At 37.2% G+C, this 24,403-nt stretch overlaps 1 protein-coding gene across 4 annotated transcripts in view; it reads right to left on the reverse strand.

Annotated features, from left to right (window-relative positions):
* Positions 1-24,403, reverse strand: part of usp32 (ubiquitin specific peptidase 32) — a 229,117-nt gene that overhangs the window by 133,753 nt on the left and 70,961 nt on the right. For 3 of the 4 annotated variants that reach the window (XM_028807041.2, XM_028807042.2, XM_028807040.2), the window contains exons 4-6: positions 22,015-22,133; positions 18,016-18,175; positions 803-934 (exon numbers count right to left, since the gene is read on the reverse strand). In XM_028807041.2, the coding sequence (XP_028662874.2) occupies positions 803-934; positions 18,016-18,175; positions 22,015-22,133 (411 nt within the window). Of the gene's footprint in view, positions 1-802; positions 935-6,246; positions 6,382-18,015; positions 18,176-22,014; positions 22,134-24,403 lie in introns of those variants that run through there. The other variant, XM_051930804.1, reaches the window with a different exon arrangement.

A 24,403-nucleotide genomic window follows, 5' to 3' on the forward strand; every position in this document is an offset into this window, starting at 1 on the left:
GACTCATAGTTTGGGAACGGAAATCAAGAGGAATGCGTAGTTCTAGGCGGGGGGTCTAGGTCACTGCCCTTCCGCTACTACTCACCTACCGCTCGTCATATCGATTTTACCTCCGATCACAGTCACACTACAGTGCAGTTTAAATTGCAGTGTACTAGAATACGTAATTTCTTACCTTTAATTCTTGACACATCAGACGCTTAATACGCCTCATAAAGTCAATATATGGCATTATATGACAAAACTCCGCCTAATCCGAATTTTCGCTAATCCGAACAGGGTTCGGTCCCAATTAGTTCGGATTAGCGGGACTCTACTGTATGTACCAATGCTTGCTGCTTTTTATCATACAGAAATTTTAAAGATGGTTTGTTTCAATGCACTACGAATGTTATATGCCTAGCATAAACCTTGCAAAGCAATTAAGCATGCTATGAAGCAACCTTAGCTATGAAGATCTTAGGGTAAAAACCATGTTCCATCAACTACAAACATTATAGCTTCATTCATGACACAAATGGTACAATAAAACTATAACACAATGATTAAGCACAGAAATCAGTGACTATTTTATACAACAGCATTTACACCATTGTTTTACACATACATATTATGCATGCATGCATGATAAAAGTTTTGAATTATATTGCATTGTACTTAAAATACATTATTGTTATTTCATTCTTAAACACTATATTGTAATATTCTTAAATCATCTGAAACTATATTCTTATTTAATTTTTGGTGTTTATCACCAAAATGGGAAAACATATTTAGTACAATGTAATAAATGATCAATTACCTTCACTTAAAGATGTGTGAATTGGTGGTGAAACCAAAGGTATAAAGGTTTCAAGATCAAAACGGCCAGTTCTTGACTGAGCTTTGAGCAGCCAGTACCGCTTTTCAAGGTCAATGATATCAGACTCTTCTACTGCAAAAAGAAAAAAAAAAAAAAAAGGGAAAATGAATTAATGTATAAAAAAGGAACAATTTTAAACATAGTATAAATATTCATGATGCACACACATCCATCTCCTGTTTTCAGAAGGAACAGAAAAAAGGTTCTTATAATTAATGTAAGGCAGGCTTAAAGGGTTGCAACCAATAATTTTAGACAGCCTTTTCAGCACCTAAACCAGGCCATTCCTCCTTCCTACCTCAATTACAGTACACTTAACAGAGAAAAAAAAATTTCAATATAGGACAGACAGACAGGGGGGGGACGCTGGCGCACGAATGCTGCTGCCGCTCCTACCTGTTAACAACACTTTTTGTAAAATTCGCCTCAATCCTGCACTTTTTTACGTTTGTTTTGTTTTCTTTATTGCACGTATAGTTCGTGGATGCAGCCGACTCGAATTGTATGGATTTGGATGAATTTTTACGGACTTTATCTCGACTGGGAACAACTGGATCTGTGGATCACGGTACGAGACCTACGAACATTTCTTTGTACCTTGGCGATCTAGCAGCCTGGGATGATCTGTCTTCTTGATTATAGTTGCTATGCTGGCCTGCTCTCGATTCATTTTATTGTGCTTTATGACTAAGAACTGATCTGATGTTCACACCCACCTAGCTTGTGGCTCTGGGGTGATCACGCCTGTAATACCCAGTGTTACTTGTTTGTGGCTGTATGTTGGAACCTCCAAACCCTGCTACCTCCTCCTGCTGTGCTTTCTGCTGCATTGCTATCGCCACTCATTTGCGCCACCACACCCTGCCCATCTCACCAGCTCCGCTGTGCTGCTTATCCACTGCTATCAGATAAGTATTGCTCAGTATCATGCTAAAATTCTCTTGTGACAAACTCCTTCATATTAAAACAGTTTGTCCAGAGCAAACGGTCTGACTGGAATATCCTAAAAGACAAAGACATTTTGCGGCACCCGAAATATGTACATTGCGGGTTAGGTCACCGCCGTGCTATGAATGAAAAGATCACTGGCAGCATTTGCTCAGGAATACGCTGTCCTACTCATGGCTGTGGAAATAGAAGTGTCAGTGTGCTAAATTTACAGCATGTGAAAATATACTCCGGTCACGGCCTTGTGCAAAAAGAAGTCTCATCAGCTAATACTGCATTGTTTAATTCGAGATCTCTTAATGGCAAAGCATCGGTGCTGTCAGAATTCATCACTGACACCAAACCTGATATGCTGTGCTTAACGAAGACTTGGAAAAACCAAATGAATTTATATCTCTCACAGAGGCGACACCACCTGGTTGCACTTTCCTCACAGAGCCTCGTAGCTCAAGACAGTGTGGAGGACTTGCAGTAATTGTCAGAGTGGAGTTAAACATCAAAAGAATCCCAATTGACTGTCCATTGTCTTTCGAATGTCTGGCTCTTAAACTAATAATGGAATTAGGTCCTGTCTCACTCATTGTTCTTTATCGTCCTCCAAAATACAATGCATCCTTCTTATCTGATCTAAACTATTAACCCACTTAAGTTCCTTTTCCCAGAGAGTCATTCTTCTTGGTGATTTCAACTTCCATATTGACATCCCCACATCTAAACTGAGAAATGAATTCCTATCCTTATTGGACTGTTTTGACTTGACACAACATGTTGATTTTCCCACCCACTCCAGTGGTCATTTATTGGATCTGATCTATACATCTGGATTATCTGTTGCCAACACTTATAGCACTGATTTGGGACTCTCTGACCATAAAGCAGTACTGTCTCATTACCTCTCCCTCCTCTTACCTGTAAACGACAAATTTCTTACAGAAACCTTAAAACTATCTGTCCCTCTATCCTTTCTGGATCCTATTCCATCAACACTAGATAGTCTTGTTGACCACTATAACACAGCCCTTCATACAGCATTAGATAAAACAGCTCCTTGGTATAATTCAGAATTGCGATCTATGAAAGCAGCTGGCCAACGCCTTGAGAGAATGTCACCCAAGTCTAGCCTCACCGTGCACATCCAGGCTTTCTCTGACCACCAAAGAGATTACAGAGAAGCACTAACTGCTGCCAAGAACACCCATTATGGCAGAATAATAGAAAGTGGCCACGATAACCCAAGGGTTTTGTTCTCTGTAGTTACAACTACTCCAACCCAACATTCATCACTTTGTGCCTGTCCGCCCACTAAGGTCCTCTGATTCTGGCAATCTTGTTGTGCCCCACACTAATCTACAATCCATGGGTGATGGGGCCTTCAGCTGTATAGCACCCAGACTCTGGAATGACCTGCCGAAATTAATTAGATCAGCTGACTCCATGAATTCTTTTAAAAAATAACTCAAAACTTATCTGTTCAGGAAGGATTTTGGCTCTGCCTTACTTTATTACCCTTCTTTCAGTTTACCTCTATGTCAAGATGCTCATGTAACTTGTGTGTGTGTGCTAGACCATCAATTATGTTGTCTGTTAGGCTTTTCTCTGAATTTACTATCTTACTCTTCTTTATTTATCTGGTTTAGTACAATGCTATGTACTGTACACCCTGCCGTTCTTTCTTAAACTCTGAAGTGCCTTGAGCATGGAAAAGGCACTATATAAATAAAACGTATTATTATTATTATTAGCTTCCTTGCCAAATTAAATTTCATGTTGTTATAAATCTAATTTTCACAACTGAACCAAATCAAATTTTATAACAAAGTAACTTCTGACAAACCCTGGGAAAACAGTTGTGGAAATCTTCCCAATAGTTCTCCTCATTTTACGAGCTATATTGATGTGAATAAGAATTTAAAATACAGCAAGTGCTCCCACACTGGCAACTTTTATAGCACATACATGCAAAAAACAGTGAGGTTTACAATCAAGGCAAAAAAGTAGAGAAAGCTCATACTATAGTAAGACTGAGGTACTGACATGTGTAGTATGAGACACTAACAAGAAAAAGTTTGGAAGTTTCCTGGATTTAGGACAAAATATGGCGAGTACAACAAGCAATGTTTATCATATATACAGTAAACAACAGTTCTTGATGTCAGTTACCATTTTCTTTACAACCATTATAAACACTGGTGATGCTGCTTACAGCTGGACCACTATTTTCTTACAGCCACGTTAGTAGCCTGGTGGCACACAGTGCAGCATGTTGTTCTTTCTTTACTTTATATAAAAGAAAATTCTGTGAGATTTTAAAAAACTGTGTTTACGCTCTTACAATTTTATCAACATAGACTGTTCAGTAACCTGAGAGTACTTGTCATGACATTTTAGTTCTTTAATTTTCTTTTATAAAGTACCTTGAATTTACACTTTCATATTCTACTGACTTAATGTGAATGCAGTAAAATATCTATAGTCACTTCCAGTTCTTAATATCACTTCTTTTTTTAAATGCAGTTTAGTGGCATACAGCAGTGTCCATCCATTTTATGGTACGCAGAATGCCCCTAGAATGGGTAAGTGTCAAGAGCTTTGGCCAAATGTTTAATTTCTGTCCTTTCCCAAATTGTACATGCCATTCAAAGTAAGAGTCTATGCTAGCATCCTCTTTGAATAGCACTCGTAAACAAGCTAAGTGAGCCAACAGGAAATTGCTGTTTCCATGAAAAATTTACTAAATACCTGCCTGCACATAAAACTGAATACATATGTTTAAATAAATGAATAATAATCCAGAAAACAGTTTGTTTTATATTTTTTAAGATCAAATCTTTCTTAAAAATACCCAATGAAGAATACCACTGAAAAAGGAGAAACTAAAATAAATTTTTAGAACTAGTACGAACAAAATTTAAAAACCCTCTACACTTTACTTAAGTAGCTTTCTAAATAACTCAATTTTTCATAAGCAACAGATGCTTATATTACTGAGCTTTCTGGTGCTGTCTAGAGGAGATTCTTTATAGCCAGGAGACGTCACAACGAAGCTTTAATTGCAGATTACTGTCCATAAAATGTGTACAAAATAGTGAATGAATTCAGCACAGAGAAAGTGCACTCACATGTAATGAGGGTTGTGTGTACCAATGTCAATAAAATGAGGAATACCAGCAAACTGAATTGCCATCTTCATTCCATTAACACTTATTTTGTACTTAGAACACATCTCCCCACCTCCTAATTATTGTCCATTTGCATTTTTTGGTCACAATAATAAAAAGGAAAAAGCAACAGAACTGGAATTGTACATGAAGCATCATAAAATATTTCAATAAAATGATATGACACACAGACTAAGATGCATTCTCGCCTTTACATAGTCTTTAAATAGAGTAAATTTTATTTTTTTTTGTTCTTGTCAAATTTTTATTGGTCAAAATAAGATAAGAAAAATGTAATATAAATTCAAATGTGCATAAAGTGTGTTGCTAAGGAAAACAATGGATTTTTCAGTTTAATAATCAGAAATAATAATAATAATGCACAATGCCCTTCAACCCCCCATAATGCCCTGTTAAACATCAGCTAAACATAAACATGCAAGTAGTGACGAGCGCAAATGATTTACAATTACGTGTCAGTAACACACAGAAGATTATAGGGGCTGCATGTTCATGTGGGGTGGGACATAGATTGAAAATGGTCAGAAAACTAATTTCAAAATTCTTTGTAAATATCTATATGTTTGTTTCTTCATACATTCTTTTGTATTGTAAAAATGCACTAAATTCAATTCAGTTTATTTTATTTTATTTATTTATTTACTCTTCACGGATTGCAGGATCACAGCACTGTAACAAGTTCACAGATAAAATGCTATTATCACATTACAAGTAACTAATTACATAACATCAACCATGTTGTCTTTGTTCTGCAATGGAATTCACTTAACATGCAAAGGGCTGACTTATAAAAATATGATACTGAAACAATAAAGTAACAGTAAAAGCATATACATTTCCTCATTCAAGTTTATATTTTGATTATAGACTTTAAAATGACAGAAAGTTCTCTTGTTATACCAGTGAAGACATAGACAGTGAATTCTAACTGTAATAGGTTTTCTCCATTATAAAATGTTTTTCAATAACATTTTTGGCGGAAATGTAAACTTCAAAATATATTAAAGCAGATGTAACTGGACTTAGTGAGCACCAGTAAATGAAATACAAGTGAAAAAATATTGTAAGAAAGAAATGATAATAAAAATAATTATATATTTATTTATATGGCACCTAGGAGGAACCTAGAAGCTCAAAAGTTTAATCCATAATGAAATAAAAAATTAAGTTTTTAATTAATATCTCCATATATCGTCAAAAAACTTCACATTACAAACAAAATAAAAATATGAATATAAGCAGATTGTACATACATACCAATAGGTACAATTCTGTCAGGATGACAACAGCAACACACCATATTCAAAAATACATAAAAATGGACACTTGAATTAGTGCTTGAATGAGCAAAATAAAATCCATGGTGTTGCTTAAAAAGGTGCCTGGTATTCAAATGTAAAGTCAGGAAAAGCACACAGATCTCGTCAAAAAGGAAAGTGTTGTGTGATTAGAAGAAGAAGAAGAAAAAAAAAAAAAAAAAAAAGATTTTTTGAGATGCGACCAGCAGTTGTAGTTAAGAGGATAAAAAACAGGCAAGGAGGAGATTACACAGCTCTTTCCTCTGATTGGCTATTTACAGAGTATTATCTTCCTTGCATACAGTTCCAGTAATGCCATGTGTATGAGGACAAACTATAGCCTTAGAATCTTGATCCCCTGTGTGCAATGTAGTGAAAAGAAAACTCTGCACTGTGATAATATAGTTAACATTTTAATTACAAGGGATAACATTTTAAACATAGCCAAATAAGGGGTACATAACAAAACCTTCTTCTTTTCAGTCTGACAGACTCACTTAAACAGATATGATTTAAAAGTGCATCAAAATGGTGAATGGGGGTAGACCTGGGTGGCGGTAATTTTGTAAACATAACTTCAGCTTTATTTGTTTATTTGTGCCCTGTGTAGCAAAATAACATGTCATTTGTTTCTTTTTATTTACATAATTCAATCAACGCAGCAATAATATTTGTTAAATGAAAAATGTATTTATTAGTTTAAATAGGCTTGAAAACAAATCCATCTCTGTAAACAACACAGAGCAAGCACTATTATTTTTGTAATACTGTACTGAAATTTGGGTAGTACGGTAAGGAAATGGATAGTACTGCCACTTAACAGACCCAGATTTCCCAGGGTACTCCTGAATTTCACACATCCCAAGATACTGGTTAAGATGAGTTGGGCTCTGCAATTTATTGCTGTGGCACTGAATTAGATTAAGATAGATTAAATTAGTTATTGGAAGTTACTTAAATATTCAAATAGAGGAGAATCTCTCTGAATTCTCGCTGTAATTCATTTCTTCATTGCACTGGAGCCTATTCCGAAAGCAATACACATAAGGAAAATATCCTAGATGCTACAGTAATTCATAGCAGTTATAAAGTTTACTATATATATATATATATATATATATATATATATATATATATATATATATATATATATATATATATAGTAGATCCACAAAGGGAGAAAAATGAATCAAACGTATCAAAGTAGCTTTTATTCCTGAGCTTTCAACCCCTGCCAGGGGTCTTCATCAGAGGATAATGCTTAGACTTACAAGAATCAAAGGCAATATATAGCAAAAAATTACGTGGTGGGGGAGGTGGCTAAGTCAGTGTGATCAGGAGGAGGGGGGGTATTGGGTGTACAGTTTATTTATTATGAACATGTTCTTCTTAAGTTAGCATATGCTGGATTTATGTCCAAGTGATTTGTTGATGGCAATCTCATTTGATAGCCAAGATTCGGCCAGCTCTCTGGCACTTTTAGTACTGGCCTTAAATTTTACTTGTACATTGTCCCAGTTAAATGTGTGTCCTGTTGATTTAGTATGCGTATATATCAATGAAAGTGAGTCCTTTCTTCTGATGGCGTTGCAATGTTCCTGTATACGTGTTGCGATTCTTTTTGAAGTTTGTCCTATGTATACCACTGAGCAAGAACTGCATGGAATACTATAAACTGCGTTTCATGTTTCTGCTGTCGATTTCTTGTTTTTAGCATTAAAGAGGACCGTGCGCAAATTGTTCGTGGGTTTGTGTGTTATTCTGAAACCTGACTTGGAAGACTGAAGAAATAATGACGCCACCCTGACCTCAAGTGTTTACCGTAAGGAATGCTACGCAGACAAGATATTACACTTCACTAGCAACCATCCAGTATCTCATAAACGGAGCTGTGTTAAAACTCTATTCAGAAGAGTCCACACCCATTGTAATACGAAGGAAACAAAAATGAATGAGAGACGCTCTCTCTTCCATCTTTTCACTTCAAACGGATACTCAAAAACATTCATTAATTGGAGCTTACACAGAAGACGCCAAAAAACTCAGCAAACAATCGACTTGAATCAGAACCCCCACCCCACTTGGCACTCACTCCCTTATCACCACAAGGTGTCTGAAGGTAAAGCGTGCATCCTGGCCAAGTCAGGCGTCAGAATAACACACAAACCCACAAACAATTTGTGCACGGTCCTCTTTAATGCTAAAAACAAGAAATCGACAGCAGAAACACGAAACGCAGTTTATAGTATTCCATGCAGTTCTTGCTCAGCGGTATACATAGGACAAACTTCAAAAAGAATCGCAACACATATACAGGAACATCATAATGCCGTCAGAAGAAAGGACTCACTTTCATTGATCTATACGCATACTAAATCAACAGGACATAAATTTTACTTGTACATTGTCCCAGTTAAATGTAAGGCCAGTACTAAAAGTGCCAGAGAGCTGGCTGAATCTTGGCTATCAAATGAGAACGCCATCAACAGACACTTGGACATAAATCCAGCATATGCTAACTTAAGAAGAACATGTTCATAATAAATAAACTGTACACCCAATACCCCCCCTCCTGATCACACTGACTTAGCCACCTTCCCCACCATGTAATTTTAAGCATCTGCAAGGAGGAATGGCAGAGGATCCCCAAATCCAGGTGTGAAAAACTTGTTGCATCTTTCCCAAGAAGACTCATGGCTGTATTAGCTCAAAAGGGTGCTTCTACTAAATACTGAGAAAAGGGTCTGAATACTTAGGACCATGTGATATTTCAGTTTTTCTTTTTTAATAAATCTGCAACAATTTAAAAAATTCTTTTTTTTGTCTGTCAATATGGGGTGCTGTGTGTACATTAATGAGGGAAAAAATTAATTTAAATGATTTTAGCAAATGGCTGCAATATGACAAAGAGTGAAAAATTGAAGGGGGTCTGAATACTTTCCGTACCCACTGTATGTATATGTATGTATATAAAAGAGAGGAGAGAGGAGAACCTTCCAGAAGGACAACCATCTCTGAAGCAATCCACCAATAAGGCCTGTATGGTAGAGTGGCCAGACAGAAGCCACTCCTTAGTAAAAGGCACATGGCAGCCCGCCTGGAGTTTGCCAAAAGGCACCTGAAGGACTTTCAGACCATGAGAAAGAAAATTCTCTGGTCTGATGAGACAAAGATTGAACTCTTTGGTGTGAATGCCAGGTGTCACGTTTGAAGGAAACCAGGCACCGCTCATCACCAGGCCAATACCATCCCTACAGTGAAGCATGGTGGTGGCAGCATCATGCTGTGGGGATGTTTTTCAGCGGCAGGAACTGGGAGACTAGTCAGGGTAAAGGGAAAGATGACTGCAGCAATGTACAGAGACATCCTGGATGAAAACCTGCTCCAGAGCGCTCTTGACCTCAGACTTGGGCGACAGTTCATCTTTCAGCAGGACAACAACTCTAAGCACACAGCCAAGATATCAAAGGAGTGGCTTCAGGACAACTCTGTGAATGTCCTTGAGCGGTCCAGCCAGAGCCCAGACTTGAATCCGATTGAACATCTCGGGAGAGATCTTAAAATGGCTGTGCACCGACGCTTCCCATCCAACCTGAAGGAGCTTGAGAGGTGCTGCAAAGAGGAATGGGCGAAACTGACCAAGGATAGGTGTGCCAAGCTTGTGGCATCATATTCAAAAAGACTTGAGGCTGTAATTGCTGCCAAAGGTGCATCGACAAAGTATTGAGCAAAGGCTGTGAGTACTTATGTACATGTGATTTCTCAGTTTTTTTATTTTTAATAAATTTGCAAAAACCTCAAGTAAACTTTTTTTACGTTATCATTATAGGGTGTTGTGTGTAGAATTCTGAGGAAAAAAATGAATTTAATCCATTTTGGAATAAGGCTGTAACATAACAAAATGTGGAAAAGGTGATGCGCTGTGAATACTTTCCAGATGCACTGTATATACACATACTGTATACATGTACTGTATATGTGTATATATATATATATATATATATATATATATATATATATATATATATATATATATATATATATATACACACATAATGTATATATGTGTATATACAAGGAAATTGGTGTTGTAGCAATTCTGAATTGAAATACAAACAAATTGTTACCACTAAATTACTGTGAAGAAAAATATAGGCAAAACATGGCAGCAACACAGGCACACCAAGTTATGTTGGCATAGGAAACCCGGGGACTGCATATGGTCAGTTTGCAAATGTATTACTTGCATCTGGATTGCTAAAATACAGAGCATTTTTTCTCTTAAGTGACCAGAAATAGTTGATAAGCTTATTAAAAAAAAAAAAAAAAAAAAATCTTGAATGGCTGATAAAAACATCAATCAACATACACAGACTGCCTGCCTCAGGATGACAGTCATACCAAAAAATAGTCCACTATAATGGTGGGCCAGCTAAATGCACACAAGTGCTGTAAAGTCATTACAAAAATTTAGAAAGACTAATTTAACATGTAACTTAATTTGTCTTTACATGTGAATCTGATCAATGTAAATAGATAAAACGGATGAATGTTCTGGAAGACAAATATGGCCAAAGACTTCAATACAGATCACTCCATCTGTGACACTGCACACAGACAAGATTCACATGTCTTTGAAAATGGCAGATTCACAATCTTCACAAAGTCGAAATATGTTGATGTAGATCAATAAAGCAATTCATAACCACAAACATAGGGGCTACATGTTTTAACAATTGATTTCTCTGCGGTGACACAGCGCATACCTAAATGTCCCATACCAGTAAAAACAGAAGACTTTACACTTTTTCGTGAGAATGGAAATGTCTTAATATGGCTAAATGATCGATAATAAGAACAATAATTAAAATAAGGGCATAGCAAATACAGTAGTATTCAGATAGATGGAGGATCCTTTCACCCTATCCCTTTACCTAAGACATAGAGAAATATCTACAGTGGTGTGAAAAACTATTTGCCCCCTTCCTGATTTCTTATTCTTTTGCATGTTTGTCACACAAAATGTTTCTGATCATCAAACACATTTAACCATTAGTCAAATATAACACAAGTAAACACAAAATGCAGTTTGTAAATGGTGGTTTTTATTATTTAGGGAGAAAAAAAAATCCAAACCTACATGGCCCTGTGTGAAAAAGTAATTGCCCCCTGAACCTAATAACTGGTTGGGCCACCCTTAGCAGCAATAACTGCAATCAAGCGTTTGCGATAACTTGCAATGAGTCTTTCACAGCGCTCTGGAGGAATTTTGGCCCACTCATCTTTGCAAAATTGTTGTAATTCAGCTTTATTTGAGGGTTTTCTAGCATGAACCGCCTTTTTAAGGTCATGCCATAGCATCTCAATTGGATTCAGGTCAGGACTTTGACTAGGCCACTCCAAAGTCTTCATTTTGTTTTTCTTCAGCCATTCAAAGGTGGATTTGCTGGTGTGTTTTGGGTCATTGTCCTGTTGCAGCACCCAAGATCGCTTCAGCTTGAGTTGACGAACAGATGGCCGGACATTCTCCTTCAGGATTTTTTGGTAGACAGTAGAATTCATGGTTCCATCTATCACAGCAAGCCTTCCAGGTCCTGAAGCAGCAAAACAACCCCAGACCATCACACTACCACCACCATATTTTACTGTTGGTATGATGTTCTTTTTCTGAAATGCTGTGTTCCTTTTACGCCAGATGTAACGGGACATTTGCCTTCCAAAAAGTTCAACTTTTGTCTCATCAGTCCACAAGGTATTTTCCCAAAAGTCTTGGCAATCATTGAGATGTTTCTTAGCAAAATTGAGACGAGCCCTAATGTTCTTTTTGCTTAACAGTGGTTTGCGTCTTGGAAATCTGCCATGCAGGCCGTTTTTGCCCAGTCTCTTTCTTATGGTGGAGTCGTGAACACTGACCTTAATTGAGGCAAGTGAGGCCTGCAGTTCTTTAGAAGTTGTCCTGGGGTCTTTTGTGACCTCTCGGATGAGTCGTCTCTGCGCTCTTGGGGTAATTTTGGTCGGCCGGCCACTCCTGGGAAGGTTCACCACTGTTCCATGTTTTTGCCATTTGTGGATAATGGCTCTCACTGTGGTTCGCTGGAGTCCCAAAGCTTTAGAAATGGCTTTATAACCTTTACCAGACTGATAGATCTCAATTACTTCTGTTCTCATTTGTTCCTGAATTTCTTTGGATCTTGGCATTATGTCTAGCTTTTGAGGTGCTTTTGGTCTACTTCTCTGTGTCAGGCAGCTCCTATTTAAGTGATTTCTTGATTGAAACAGGTGTGGCAGTAATCAGGCCTGGGGGTGGCTACGGAAATTGAACTCAGGTGTGATACACCACAGTTAGGTTATTTTTTTAACAAGGGGGCAATTACTTTTTCACACAGGGCCATGTAGATTTGGATTTTTTTTTCTCCCTAAATAATAAAAACCACCATTTACAAACTGCATTTTGTGTTTACTTGTGTTATATTTGACTAATGGTTAAATGTGTTTGATGATCAGAAACATTTTGTGTGACAAACATGCAAAAGAATAAGAAATCAGGAAGGGGGCAAATAGTTTTTCACACCACTGTAATTTAAAAATTCATCTCAGAAAATATTTTATATTTTTTTACCATAGGCCTTGCATTGTCTCCCTTTTCATCAAAGCAAACATGTACAGTAAACTGAATTTAAGATGTGTTACGGAGAACTTCCAGCAGCATCAGAAAATAAAAACACTTTTGAGGTTTTATACATGCAAACTGACATGATTTTCTATAATTTTATAATATTAAAGATTGTAAATCATATACTTGAGTGCTCCCGGTGTGCACATGGGTTTAATCCAGGTTCTCTAGTTACTTCCCAAATTCCAAAGACATGCAGGTTAGGTGAACTGACATTGCTAAACAGACCCTATAGTGTGTGGTGTGTGTGTATGTGATTTCACCCTTCAATGGACTGTTCTGGCCTTGTGCCTGATGCTTTATTGGACAGGCTCCACTTTCTCCATGATCCTACTCAGGATAATCGGGTTGGGAAAATGGAATGAGGATTCTTCCTCTTCTTTTAGCTGCAACCGTTAGGGGTTGCCACATCGGATCATCTTCCATATCTTTCTGTCCTCTGCATCTCGCTAAGTTACACCCATCACCTGCATGTCCTCTCTCACCACATCCATAAACCTTCTCTTAGGCCTTCCTCTTTTTCTGTTGTCTGGCAGCTCTATCCTTAGCATCCTTCTCCCAATATACTCCGCACTCTCTACTGCACATGTCCAAACCAGCCCAATCTAACCTCTCTGACTGTCTCCCAACTGTCAAACTTTAGCTGACCCTCTAATGTACTTATTTCTAACCCTACCCATCCTTGTCACCCCCAATGCAAATCTTAGCATCTTTAACTCTGCTACCTCCAGCACTGTCTCCTGCTTTCTGGTCAGTGCCACCGTCTCCAACCCATATAACATAGCTGGTCTCACTACTGTCCTGTAGACCTTCCCTTTCACTCTTCCTGAAACCTGTCTGTCACAGATTACTCCTGACACTCTTCTCCACCCATTCCTCCCTGCCTGCACTCTCTTTTTTACCTCTCTTCCACAATCCCCATTACTCTGTACTGTTGATCCCAAGTATTAAAACTCATCCACCTTCGCCAACTCTACTCCTTGCATCCTCACCATTCCACTGACCTCCCTCTCATTTACAAATATGTATTCTGTCTTTTTCCTACTGACCTTCATTCCTCTCCTGTCTAGAGCATATCTCCACGGTCTCCTCAACCTACTTCTCAGAGCAAAGAGCACATCTGTGGTGCTCTTTCTCAGCATGAAACCATACTGCTGCTCACTAATCATCACCTCACTTTTTAACCTAGCTTCAACTACTCTTTCCTATAACTTCATGCTGTGGCTCATCAGTTTTATCCCCCTGTAGTTACTACAGCCCTGCACATTCCTCTTATTCTTAAATATCGGCACCAGTACACTTTTTCTCTACTCTTCAAGCATCCTCTCACTTTCCAAGATTCCATTAAGCAATCTGGTTAAAAACTCCACTGCCATCTCTCCTAAGAACCTCCATGCTTCCACAGGTATATCATCTGGACCAACAGCCTTTCCATTTTTCATGCTCTTCATAGCTGTCCTTACTTCCTCCTTGCTAATACGTTGCACTTCCTGATTCACTATCTCCACATCATCCAACCTCTTCTCTCTCTCATTCTCTTCATTCATCAGCCTCTCAAAGTACTCTTTCCATATGCTCAACAAACTCTCCTCGCTTGTGAGTACATTTCCATCGTTATCCTTTAATACCCTTACCTGCTGCACATCTTTCCCAGCTCGGTCCCTCTGTCTAGCCAATCAGTACAGGTCCTTTTCTCCCTCCTTAGTGTCCAACATCTCATACAACTCAAATGCCTTTTCTTTAGCCTTTGCCGCCTCTCTCTTCACCTTGCACCTTATCTCCTTGTACTCTTGCTTACTTTCTGCATCTCTCTGACTATCCCACTTCTTCTTTGCCATCCACTTCCTCTGTACTTCCCCATTCCACCACCAGGTTTCCTTTACTTCCTTCCTCTGTCCAGATGTCACGCCAACCACCATTCTTGCTGTCACCCTTTCTACATCTGCTGTAGTTTCCCAGCTGTCTGGTAACTCTTCACTACCACCCAGTGCCTGTCTCACCTTCTCCCTAAACTCAACCTTGCAGTCTTCCTTTTTCAACTTCCACCATTTGATCCTTGGCTTTGCCCACACTCTCTTCCTCTTCTTGATCTCCAACATCATCCTATGCTGCTTAACTACACTTTCCCCTGCCACCACTATGCAGTCTTCAATCTCCTTCAGATTGACTCTTCTGCATAGGATGTAATCTACCTGTGTGCATCTTCCTCCACTCTTGTACGTCACCCTATGTTCCTCCTTCTTTAAATACGTATTCACCACAGCCATGTCCATCCTTTTGGCAAAATCCACTATCATCTGACCTTCATTCCTCTCCTTGACACCATACCTACCCATCACCTCATCATCTCCCCTGTTCCCTTCACCAAAATGTCCATTGAAATCCGCTCCAATCACCACTTCTGTCCCTTGGGTACACTGTTCATCACTTCATCCAACTCACTCTAAAAATCTTCTTTCTCATCCATCGCACACCCAACTTGCGGGGCATATGCATAAACAACATTCATCATCACACCTCCAATTTCTAGCTTTATAATCATTACTCTTTCTGACACTCTTTTCACATCCAAAACACTCTTGGCATACTGTCCCTTCAGAATAATCCATACCCCATTTCTCATCCTATCCACACCAGTCATACTGCCAACATTCAAAGTTCCTACCCTCCGTTCCACTCTCTTTACCTGCCTCTTCTCATTCTGCGTCCGGACATGTCTCCCCCCTCTTCTTCTCCTTCTTCTTCAGCCAATAGTACCCCAATTTCTGCCAACACCCTTTTGGCTAACAGTACTGGTGGCGTTTGTTGTTAACCCAGGGCTCGACCGATCCAGTATGGAAATTTGTATTGTTGTCCGCATATTGACTTGGCAAAATTTTACACAGGATGCCCTTCCTGACGTAACCCTCCCCATTTATCCAGGCATGGGACCGGCACAAAAAAACACACTGGTTTGTGCATCCCCTGAGGCTGGAAAATGGATGGATGATAGGATGAATAAATCATAGGTGCATAACCCTTTGCTTTTGAGTGCTGCATCACCATTATCCTCTCCCCCTTGCTTATGAATCACATACTGCTTACTGAATGAGTGATCTGAGAAACTGCTATGAAGCAAACAGTATGATGCAAAATTGCAAAATGTTCTTCAAATAAAGTACACTCTACTCTATTTATGTATGGAAGCAACTCAGTCTTAAAAAACACACATCAATTTCTCACTTTAATAGCTTATTAGTATTCAGCATTGTGGTCAAAGCTGAACAGAGTATTTGTTATACTTCAAGAGATACTGCCTTAATTTCAGATCATACTGTGTGTTTGTGGGGAGGCATGATAGTGCAGTGCTTATCACTGGTGCATCATGGATCCTGTGTCTCTGTGAAGTTTTAATATTCCCTGTAGACATACACTTTACACTAATTAGCATCTCTGAATTGTCTCTGTGTCGGGGTGTGTGTAAGACTGGGTTTTTATGATTATCTAATATACACCTTGCATCAGTTTAATACCTTTTGCTTAATACTGTTGGACCAAAAGGTTCAAAGAATCTTAAATTATTATGAATGTGTATGTGAAATAAGAAGTTCCACAGTTACTAAAGAGAAGAAGAAAGTGGGAGTTTGTGAAGCACAGCCTACTTCTTACCTAAAGATGTTAACTGCAGAAACCTGTTAACGCCCATATAAATTTAGTATATTATTTTTTCTATTTTTTGAGAAATGCAATACAAGCTTAATATGTCCGGTTGCTTTTTAGTAAACTAGTCTTTAATTGCTTTTTGAGCAGCAAAACAACAGCCACCATTATTTTCGAACCACAAAAAATATGACAACAGAAACCAGTTAAGTCTGTGTTTGATCACTGCCACTAGGCAGAAAGTGGTTTAGAAATTAGTAAGTCAATTGAGGTACATCTGCTTTAACAAGCCACAGTACAGCTGGCTGCAGATATTGTGGGTCTTTTCACAGGCTCTACTGTATGTTGTTAAGATAACGGAAAAATAGATGCAGATGGAGAACAATGTAATGTAAGGGCAGGAAAAATATGGAATTGGAAAATTTACCAATTCACAAGCCAAAACAATATTTACAAAAATGCAGAATGATCAAATATCATTGATACTCAAAATTATAGCTGTTTATATAAAGCACCTTTTATAAAGCTTTACTTTTTCTATATAGTATAAATTTTTATTAATCAATTGAGTAAACCACAAAATGAAATAGATTCAATTTAAGAGATGTGTTTTTTTAAACAATTTTGTTTTACAAGCATGCCACCAACAGTGGGCTAAAATCTGCATAACTGCATGTCATGCTTAGAAGTTTCCAAATTTCCAAATTCTTCAGTTTTTAAGGTTTAATGCGAGTAACACAACATATCAGGTGGCAATACTATTTTAAACTGTTTTTAGGTTCTAACTCATCCAAGGCACTGAATAATAGATGTGTATTGGCAAATATCAATAGATACTAGGAAAGAAGGAAACCAAGACAAATATTTGCTTGCTAATCCTGCTTTTTTTAGCTGCTGACTTCTTTATTAACTTTGCAGAAAGAAACTAGAAAGAGGACATGCGTTTACATTTGGAGGAGATCTGTGGTCATCTTTATGAATGCACATTAAGTGCTATTTTAAGTCTCAGTTTTGATTTTTCATATCAGGGAATCAGGTTATAGAAAAAGTCACTTCCAATTAAACATCACACAAGAATGTTCAATTTGTTTTTGTAAAATATATGTCGTTATTGAGAAACCAATAATAATGTATACATGTTTCTCTAAAAATAAGCAGATAAAATAATGTAATATCTTAACTAATCACTGATCCACAAAAGGGATGAAATCAAAGCAAACAACAAAAATAAGAACAGGGTTACACTGTTGGGCAAAAGTCAATGTTCATAGTAAAACCAAAAGCGATACCAATTACACATCGGTTGTAACATTAAAAGATTTACATCCTAATAACATGTCTGCCAATACGAATAAACTGGTCCCATTTTGAACCCATTACAAGAATAAAACTAGAAGTACAAAATGTCAAACCTACAGTGTGTAACTCCAGCCAGCGTCTGATAAAATGTTGGGGTATCACTATCATCAGTAAGGGTGACACAAACACCACCAACCAGGAGCCAACGAGAAAATGCAAAAGCATCTTTGTTCTGCAGTAGCCAGAGTTTGAACTTCTCATAGCTTATCTTCTCTCCCTACAATAAAAATAAATAAGTTAAGTTTCTTTCAGGAAGAAAGGTGTTTTTAACTAGAAAAAATGACAAATACAACAAATACTTAGTAAATTCAATAATTTGCAGATCTGAGTTGCATTAGCATGCTTCAGAGAAAGGTTATTCAAAAGGACATTTATTTATATATTACTTACCCCATTTAGTTTGTAGTGACAGTTGAGAAAAATTATTCCTCTCATGCTTTTGTGTGGAATAGACAAAGTTTCTGATAGAATGGGAATCAAAGATGACCAGAGCTGGACAGCAGCAAACATTATCAAAAAATGTCCTTGAAAAGAATCTCGTGACTTGTGTTTCATACCCCACATACAGTATAATATTCTCTAGTCGTATGCTCACAAAAAAATGTTTATATAACCAACTGTTGAAAATGAAAGTGGTCCACAAATGGGAAGGCCATTCAAATAGGATTTTGCTTTTGTATCAGAGACTTGCCTTTCCCCTCCTAATTCATTAGTGAAGAGTCCTGTCCTCCTGCTGTTTCAGAAACATTGTTATGTTTGTTCACCATGAAAACATCACAAAATACCTGGGGTAAGTAACATAACAGTTTTGGGTGGAGTATTCCTTTAAAGAGATGGAATGACGGGCATATTTAATCTTTGATTATAATTTGAAAGAATGTGTAGGTTTCAACAACAGCTAATCACAACTATCAGAGCCTTGCCTTATGACATACAGTATTTGACTTGTAAAAATGGCTATAGTTCCACTTCAATTTCACAGGAGCTGAAATGCCTATCCCAACAGCATTAGGTGCATTGCAAAAATAAACCCCAGACACCAAAAATTGTTAGTTCTCCAAAAATACAAAGCACAGATAATCTTAAAGTGAACTTTTTTTTTTCCTCCAATAAAAGATGATTTAGCCATCATCACAGAAGCTACTTAGAGGACAGGACATAGCCTCAGCACACCATGTAATTCAAGATGTTTGAGCAACATCTACATGCATTAAAACTGCTGCCAGATTTGCAGAGTCTTTTTAAGTAAGGTATTTTAATTTTATTTTTTACCCCCTAAGCAGACCAGTTTTCCCATAATAATTCTAGGGACCTCACAATACTTTTGTATGCTATGTTAAAACTCCCATGCTGTGCTGCAAACAAACACTCTGAACATTAAATGCATCCAAAAGGCATTTGTTGCACTTCTGTATCAGGTGTCTATTTTGAAAGATACAAAGATGAGTCCAGGTCTACTGGGTGTAAGTGGCATCTCTTCAAATTCAGGTTCACATAACAGACACATGCAGTGCGGACAAGGATTTGTCATGAAGCAGAAGGGTTGGTCAAAAGCATGCTTCCTTGTAAGAGTAAATAATCTTGTCGCCAGTCAGGTTCATGTTTCTCTACAGGTAAGATTCCACACTGTTTATCAGTATGAAATAGTCTTTCGTACAAGTGAAATCTCATTACTAAATGCTTAGAAAAATAAACAAAAAACATACCAATTTTAAAAATGCGTTTTTAAAGTTCAAAAACCGCTAACAAAATAAACTTACTATTTTAGCTTTCAGGAAGCTAGCTACTTGAAACCAAACCTACACAGTGATGAAGAAAGTCCACACAGTTTTCAGTAAGGAAAGAAGCATCTCTCTTAACACTTTAATAAGCTGCAATTTTAAGCTACTCATGGAGACATGGTTTTCTATACAACTGCTAAATGCAGTTTAATTTAACAAAACAGCAAATCACAGAATGCAAAGATATTAAATAAGATAATTAAAAAAAAAGTATCCTTTAAGAAGGTATCTTTGATGAATGCTCTGCCAGTGTTAATTACTATAGTAATCATGTTCAAAAGTGTTATGGGGATACATTTGAGTGGGCAGCTAAATGGGAATGTGTTCACCAGCTAGATGTTTTTAATGCCATGTTCTCTCTCCTTTGTGGGCACCTAATCTAAGAGGACCAGCACATCATCAAGGCACATGTACCTTATGGTGGGTAATGTACCTTTCTCGCCTAGGATCCCCAAAGTCATTGCATAAATTTATTGATGCAATTGAAAATTGTAACCTAACAGTAACTTTTTCCTAGTTTTTGTTTTGTCAGAAAAGAGAAATTATGTATATTTTGAGAATATAAAAATCATTCATTTGACAGTCTTCCCTGAATTCTTCTCTGAAGAAACTGTTGTGTTTTAAATTGTGCAATTCTACTGGTCTAATAAAACTAGTTTCAATACTAAAATGTTTTTATAATCCTTTTACTGAGTTATTGAAAACAGAATAATGCAATAATATATAACAACATAAACAAACTTACTCAAACAAAGGGTTGCAGGGAGGTGGAGCCAATCTGAAAAGCATCTAATAAAAGGCAACAACCTTTAATTTTTTCCCCTTCATGATACTTTCCTTTTACCTTCCAAGTTAAAACATTTTAATTAAGTTATGTGTTATAGCAAATTCTAAATCTAAAGTCTGTTTTGTCTCTTGTCTCAGAAAATATACCTTTAATTATAGGATGGTGTCAAAACTCTAATAATGATATTTTTCAACTATGTTCTACAGTCAAACATACCTCTGAAATACAGAAGGACAGTGAAGGGCAGTACAGTGGTTAGCGTTGCCATTTAATGGATCTGCAGTTCTAAGTTCAAGTTCTGCAACTGGTTGTCTGTGTGATGCATGCACTTTCTTTCCAGTGCTTGTATGGGTTTTTACTCCGGGTGGCTCTAGCATTCCTCCCATATTTTCAAAGGCATCCATGTTAAATTTGCTGTGTGTGGGTGTGTACATGAGACAGACTGATGTCTTGCACCTACTTGCTTCCCAAACCTATAACCTGAATTTCGATTGTTATGTTTACTCAAGTCACTTGAAATGGTGGTGAAATATGTATTATTCACTCATGACAAATAAACCTGGTTCATTATAAATAAAGCAAACTTATGCCATGTCACTGAATTGACCTCCAAGTGCTATAGTCAAGAATAAATTATCAAGTGGCTACTGATATAGATTTTGCATTTTAAAATGTGTTCAGTTAAAACTTATGGATCAAATAAAAAAAATTATTAAACCAAATACAATTTATGGGTAAAAATATGTGCTCAAGACTTTACATTTTACATCTTTTTTATCAACTTTTTTCTAACCTATTTGCTCATTTATATATAGAAAATATAATTGTATCAAATTGCCTTGTTATTTACTATAAAATGCACCACCCTAACCACTCTATTCCGTCACACAAACTTTAAAATTACATTAGACTCTCTGGTACTGTGCTTGTACCGTTTAACTCATAATTATCAATTCAATTTCACTATGTATTCAGAAATGTGATGACAGCATTCAGAAATTACTTTCTGAAGTATTCAGACAATCACTGAGTTTATTTTAAATGGTGCCCTAGTGAAATATAGTTAGAAGATATACTATATACTTTCAGTTCTAAGTCAGATGATACTCCGCTCTTTTCCTAAGACCAAATGATGGATCTAATACTGCATGTCCTTAATTAATTGTGTCAAAGTGTTACAAGATTTAAAGAACATAAACACTCATTTTTGAATACAGCAAAAAACTTACTTATTGGTAGAAATGATACAGACAGCACCAAGGACCAGTTACTTTACTCAATAGGCACAAAACTTAGTTTTACTGATTCAGCCCACAATTTAAATGTTTTCTTTGCAACTAATATTTTACCATGCACATTATTACATTATTTAAAACTTTTTTATAATATAAAATACAATAATTAAAGAGGCTATACATTCTTTTGGAGTATTGTAACAGGGATATCTACTGATTAAAAAATGTGTTTATTTCTTTGACTCGAACATACCTCAGAAAAGCACTTTTTAAGTGATGGTGGTACTTCTCCATCTACAGCCTGCAGCATGCTTTCCATCTCCTCTCTGACAACACAACTGCCAGACTCACTGGCAAAAAGGCTGAAGATATCTTAAGAACCAGAAAACATATACATTTCAGTACATGGTCAGGTTTAGCAATGAAGTATGACAAGTCAAAAAAAGATTCAATTATTTAAGTTAAAATTCAAACATAATAAATTGACTTGAAGTCTGGTTAATTCATTCAAACAAGTAAAGCCAATTTCTTGAAAACTGCTACAAATTCACAAACCATAAGTTATCAAATCTGTTCTCCAGTTCAAGATCATTGTGAATTGAATTGTTAATTTTTATTTAGATATTATTCTAGCTCCAGTCCCTTTTGACTCTGCACTAAATAAGGAGGTTTGATAGTGTATGGATATTAAAGTACATTCAATGATCAAAACTAAAGCAAAATAGAATTGAACAGACTGATGTGATTTCCAACTGGCAATAGTTTGTCAAGGCCAGAGAACCACACTATTGATACAGGAAAGATCCTGTAGACTGAATCTAGGGAAAAGATATAGCCATACTGGAAGAAGAAGAGGCTCTTTTCTCTCTGTATCATTCCAATTTTAGTATATGTGCTGCTGAAGCAAGCACAGCGGATGCTCTTTTTATGTCAGAGTAGGAATGCAAGGTATGCTAGTGAAGGTAATCCCTGCATGTTTGCAGAGAACACCAAAGGATGAAAGGGCAAGGGGAAGGTTGTATTTGAGTGAGGAGAGACAGACCACGTGCACCTGCAGGGAATGCAATATTGCTCCACTACACTAGAGGGCAGACAACCTATAAGTCTGATCCTCTTCTAAAATTAAGACCACAAATACAGTAATCCCTCCTCCATCGCGGGGGTTGCGTTCCAGAGCCACCCGCGAAATAGGAAAATCCGCGAAGTAGAAACCATATGTTTATATGGTTATTTTTATATTGTCATGCTTGGGTCACAGATTTGCGCAGAAACACAGGAGGTTGTAGAGAGGCAGGAACGTTATTCAAACACTGCAAACAAACATTTGTCTCTTTTTCAAAAGTTTAAACTGTGCTCCATGACAAGACAGAGATGACAGTTCTGTCTCACAATTAAAAGAATGCAAACATATCTTCCTTTTCAAAGGAGTGCAAAGCAAGCAGTCAAAAAAAAAATCAATAGGGCTTTTTGGCTTTTAAGTATGCGAAGCACCGCCGGTACAAAGCTGTTGAAGGCGGCAGCTCACACCCCCTCTGTCAGGAGCAGGAAGAGAGAGAGAGAGAGCCACAGAAAAACAAAGTCAAAAATCAATACGTGCCCTTTGAGCTTTTAAGTATGCGAAGCACCGGTGCAGCATGTCCTTCAGGAAGCAGCTGCACACAGCCCCCCTGCTCACACCCCCCTATGTCAGCGCAAGAGAGAGAGAGAGAAAGAAAAGTAAGCTGGGTAGCTTCTCAGCCATCTGCCAATAGCGTCCCTTGTATGAAATCAACTGGGCAAAGCAACTGAGGAAGCATGTACCAGAAATTAAAAGACCCATTGTCCGCAGAAACCCGCAAAGCAGCGAAAAATCCGCGATATATATTTAAATATGCTTACATATAAAATCCGCGATGGAGTGAAGCCGCGAAAGGCGAAGCGCGATATAGCGAGGGATCACTGTAGTACACAACAGAGCTGGCAACATGATTAGGGAAGTAATTATTGTCTCTTTTTAGTAACTTTTTACCCAAGTGTGTAGTTCTGGGTGCGGATGGCAGTCACAGTCATCATTAAACACAGTACTTGCAACACTAATGAACTGTGAAAGTTATAAATTAGTATTTATTTCAATGGTGCTTCTTTTAACAATAAGGCTAGATTGCTAAATATGGACCGAACAACCAAACAGTTGATATTAGAAAAATATATAAGTAAACAAAAAGTAACTGTTTATTCTTCATTATGTGTAATTGTGTATGTTATCAATAAAAACAAACATGTTTTCACCCTTTCATTTTCTAAACTGGCTTAATTAAAGTTTAGAATCACTTAACACAAATGACAATGCTAAATGCAATTTAATATTTTTTAAATACTTACAGTATATCAATAGCATTCAGAAACGAAGCAAAAGGTTTAAGCAACAGCACTCAAATAAAATGGTCTTGGCTGAAATGTTCCTAGGGAAAGCATGCTAAGAGATTTACAAACTACTAGATTGCGAAAAACACAAGGAGAAGGAGAAACAATTTATATTAGACATTAGCCATAAATCACTAAAAGGGAACTCCTGGGGCCTCATGTATAAACGGTGCGTACGCATAGAAATGTTGCGTGAGAACGTCTCCATGTTCAAATTGCATTGTATAAAACCTAAACTT

Source organism: Erpetoichthys calabaricus, chromosome 8, assembly GCF_900747795.2.
Source record: "Erpetoichthys calabaricus chromosome 8, fErpCal1.3, whole genome shotgun sequence".
NCBI lineage: Eukaryota > Metazoa > Chordata > Cladistia > Polypteriformes > Polypteridae > Erpetoichthys > Erpetoichthys calabaricus.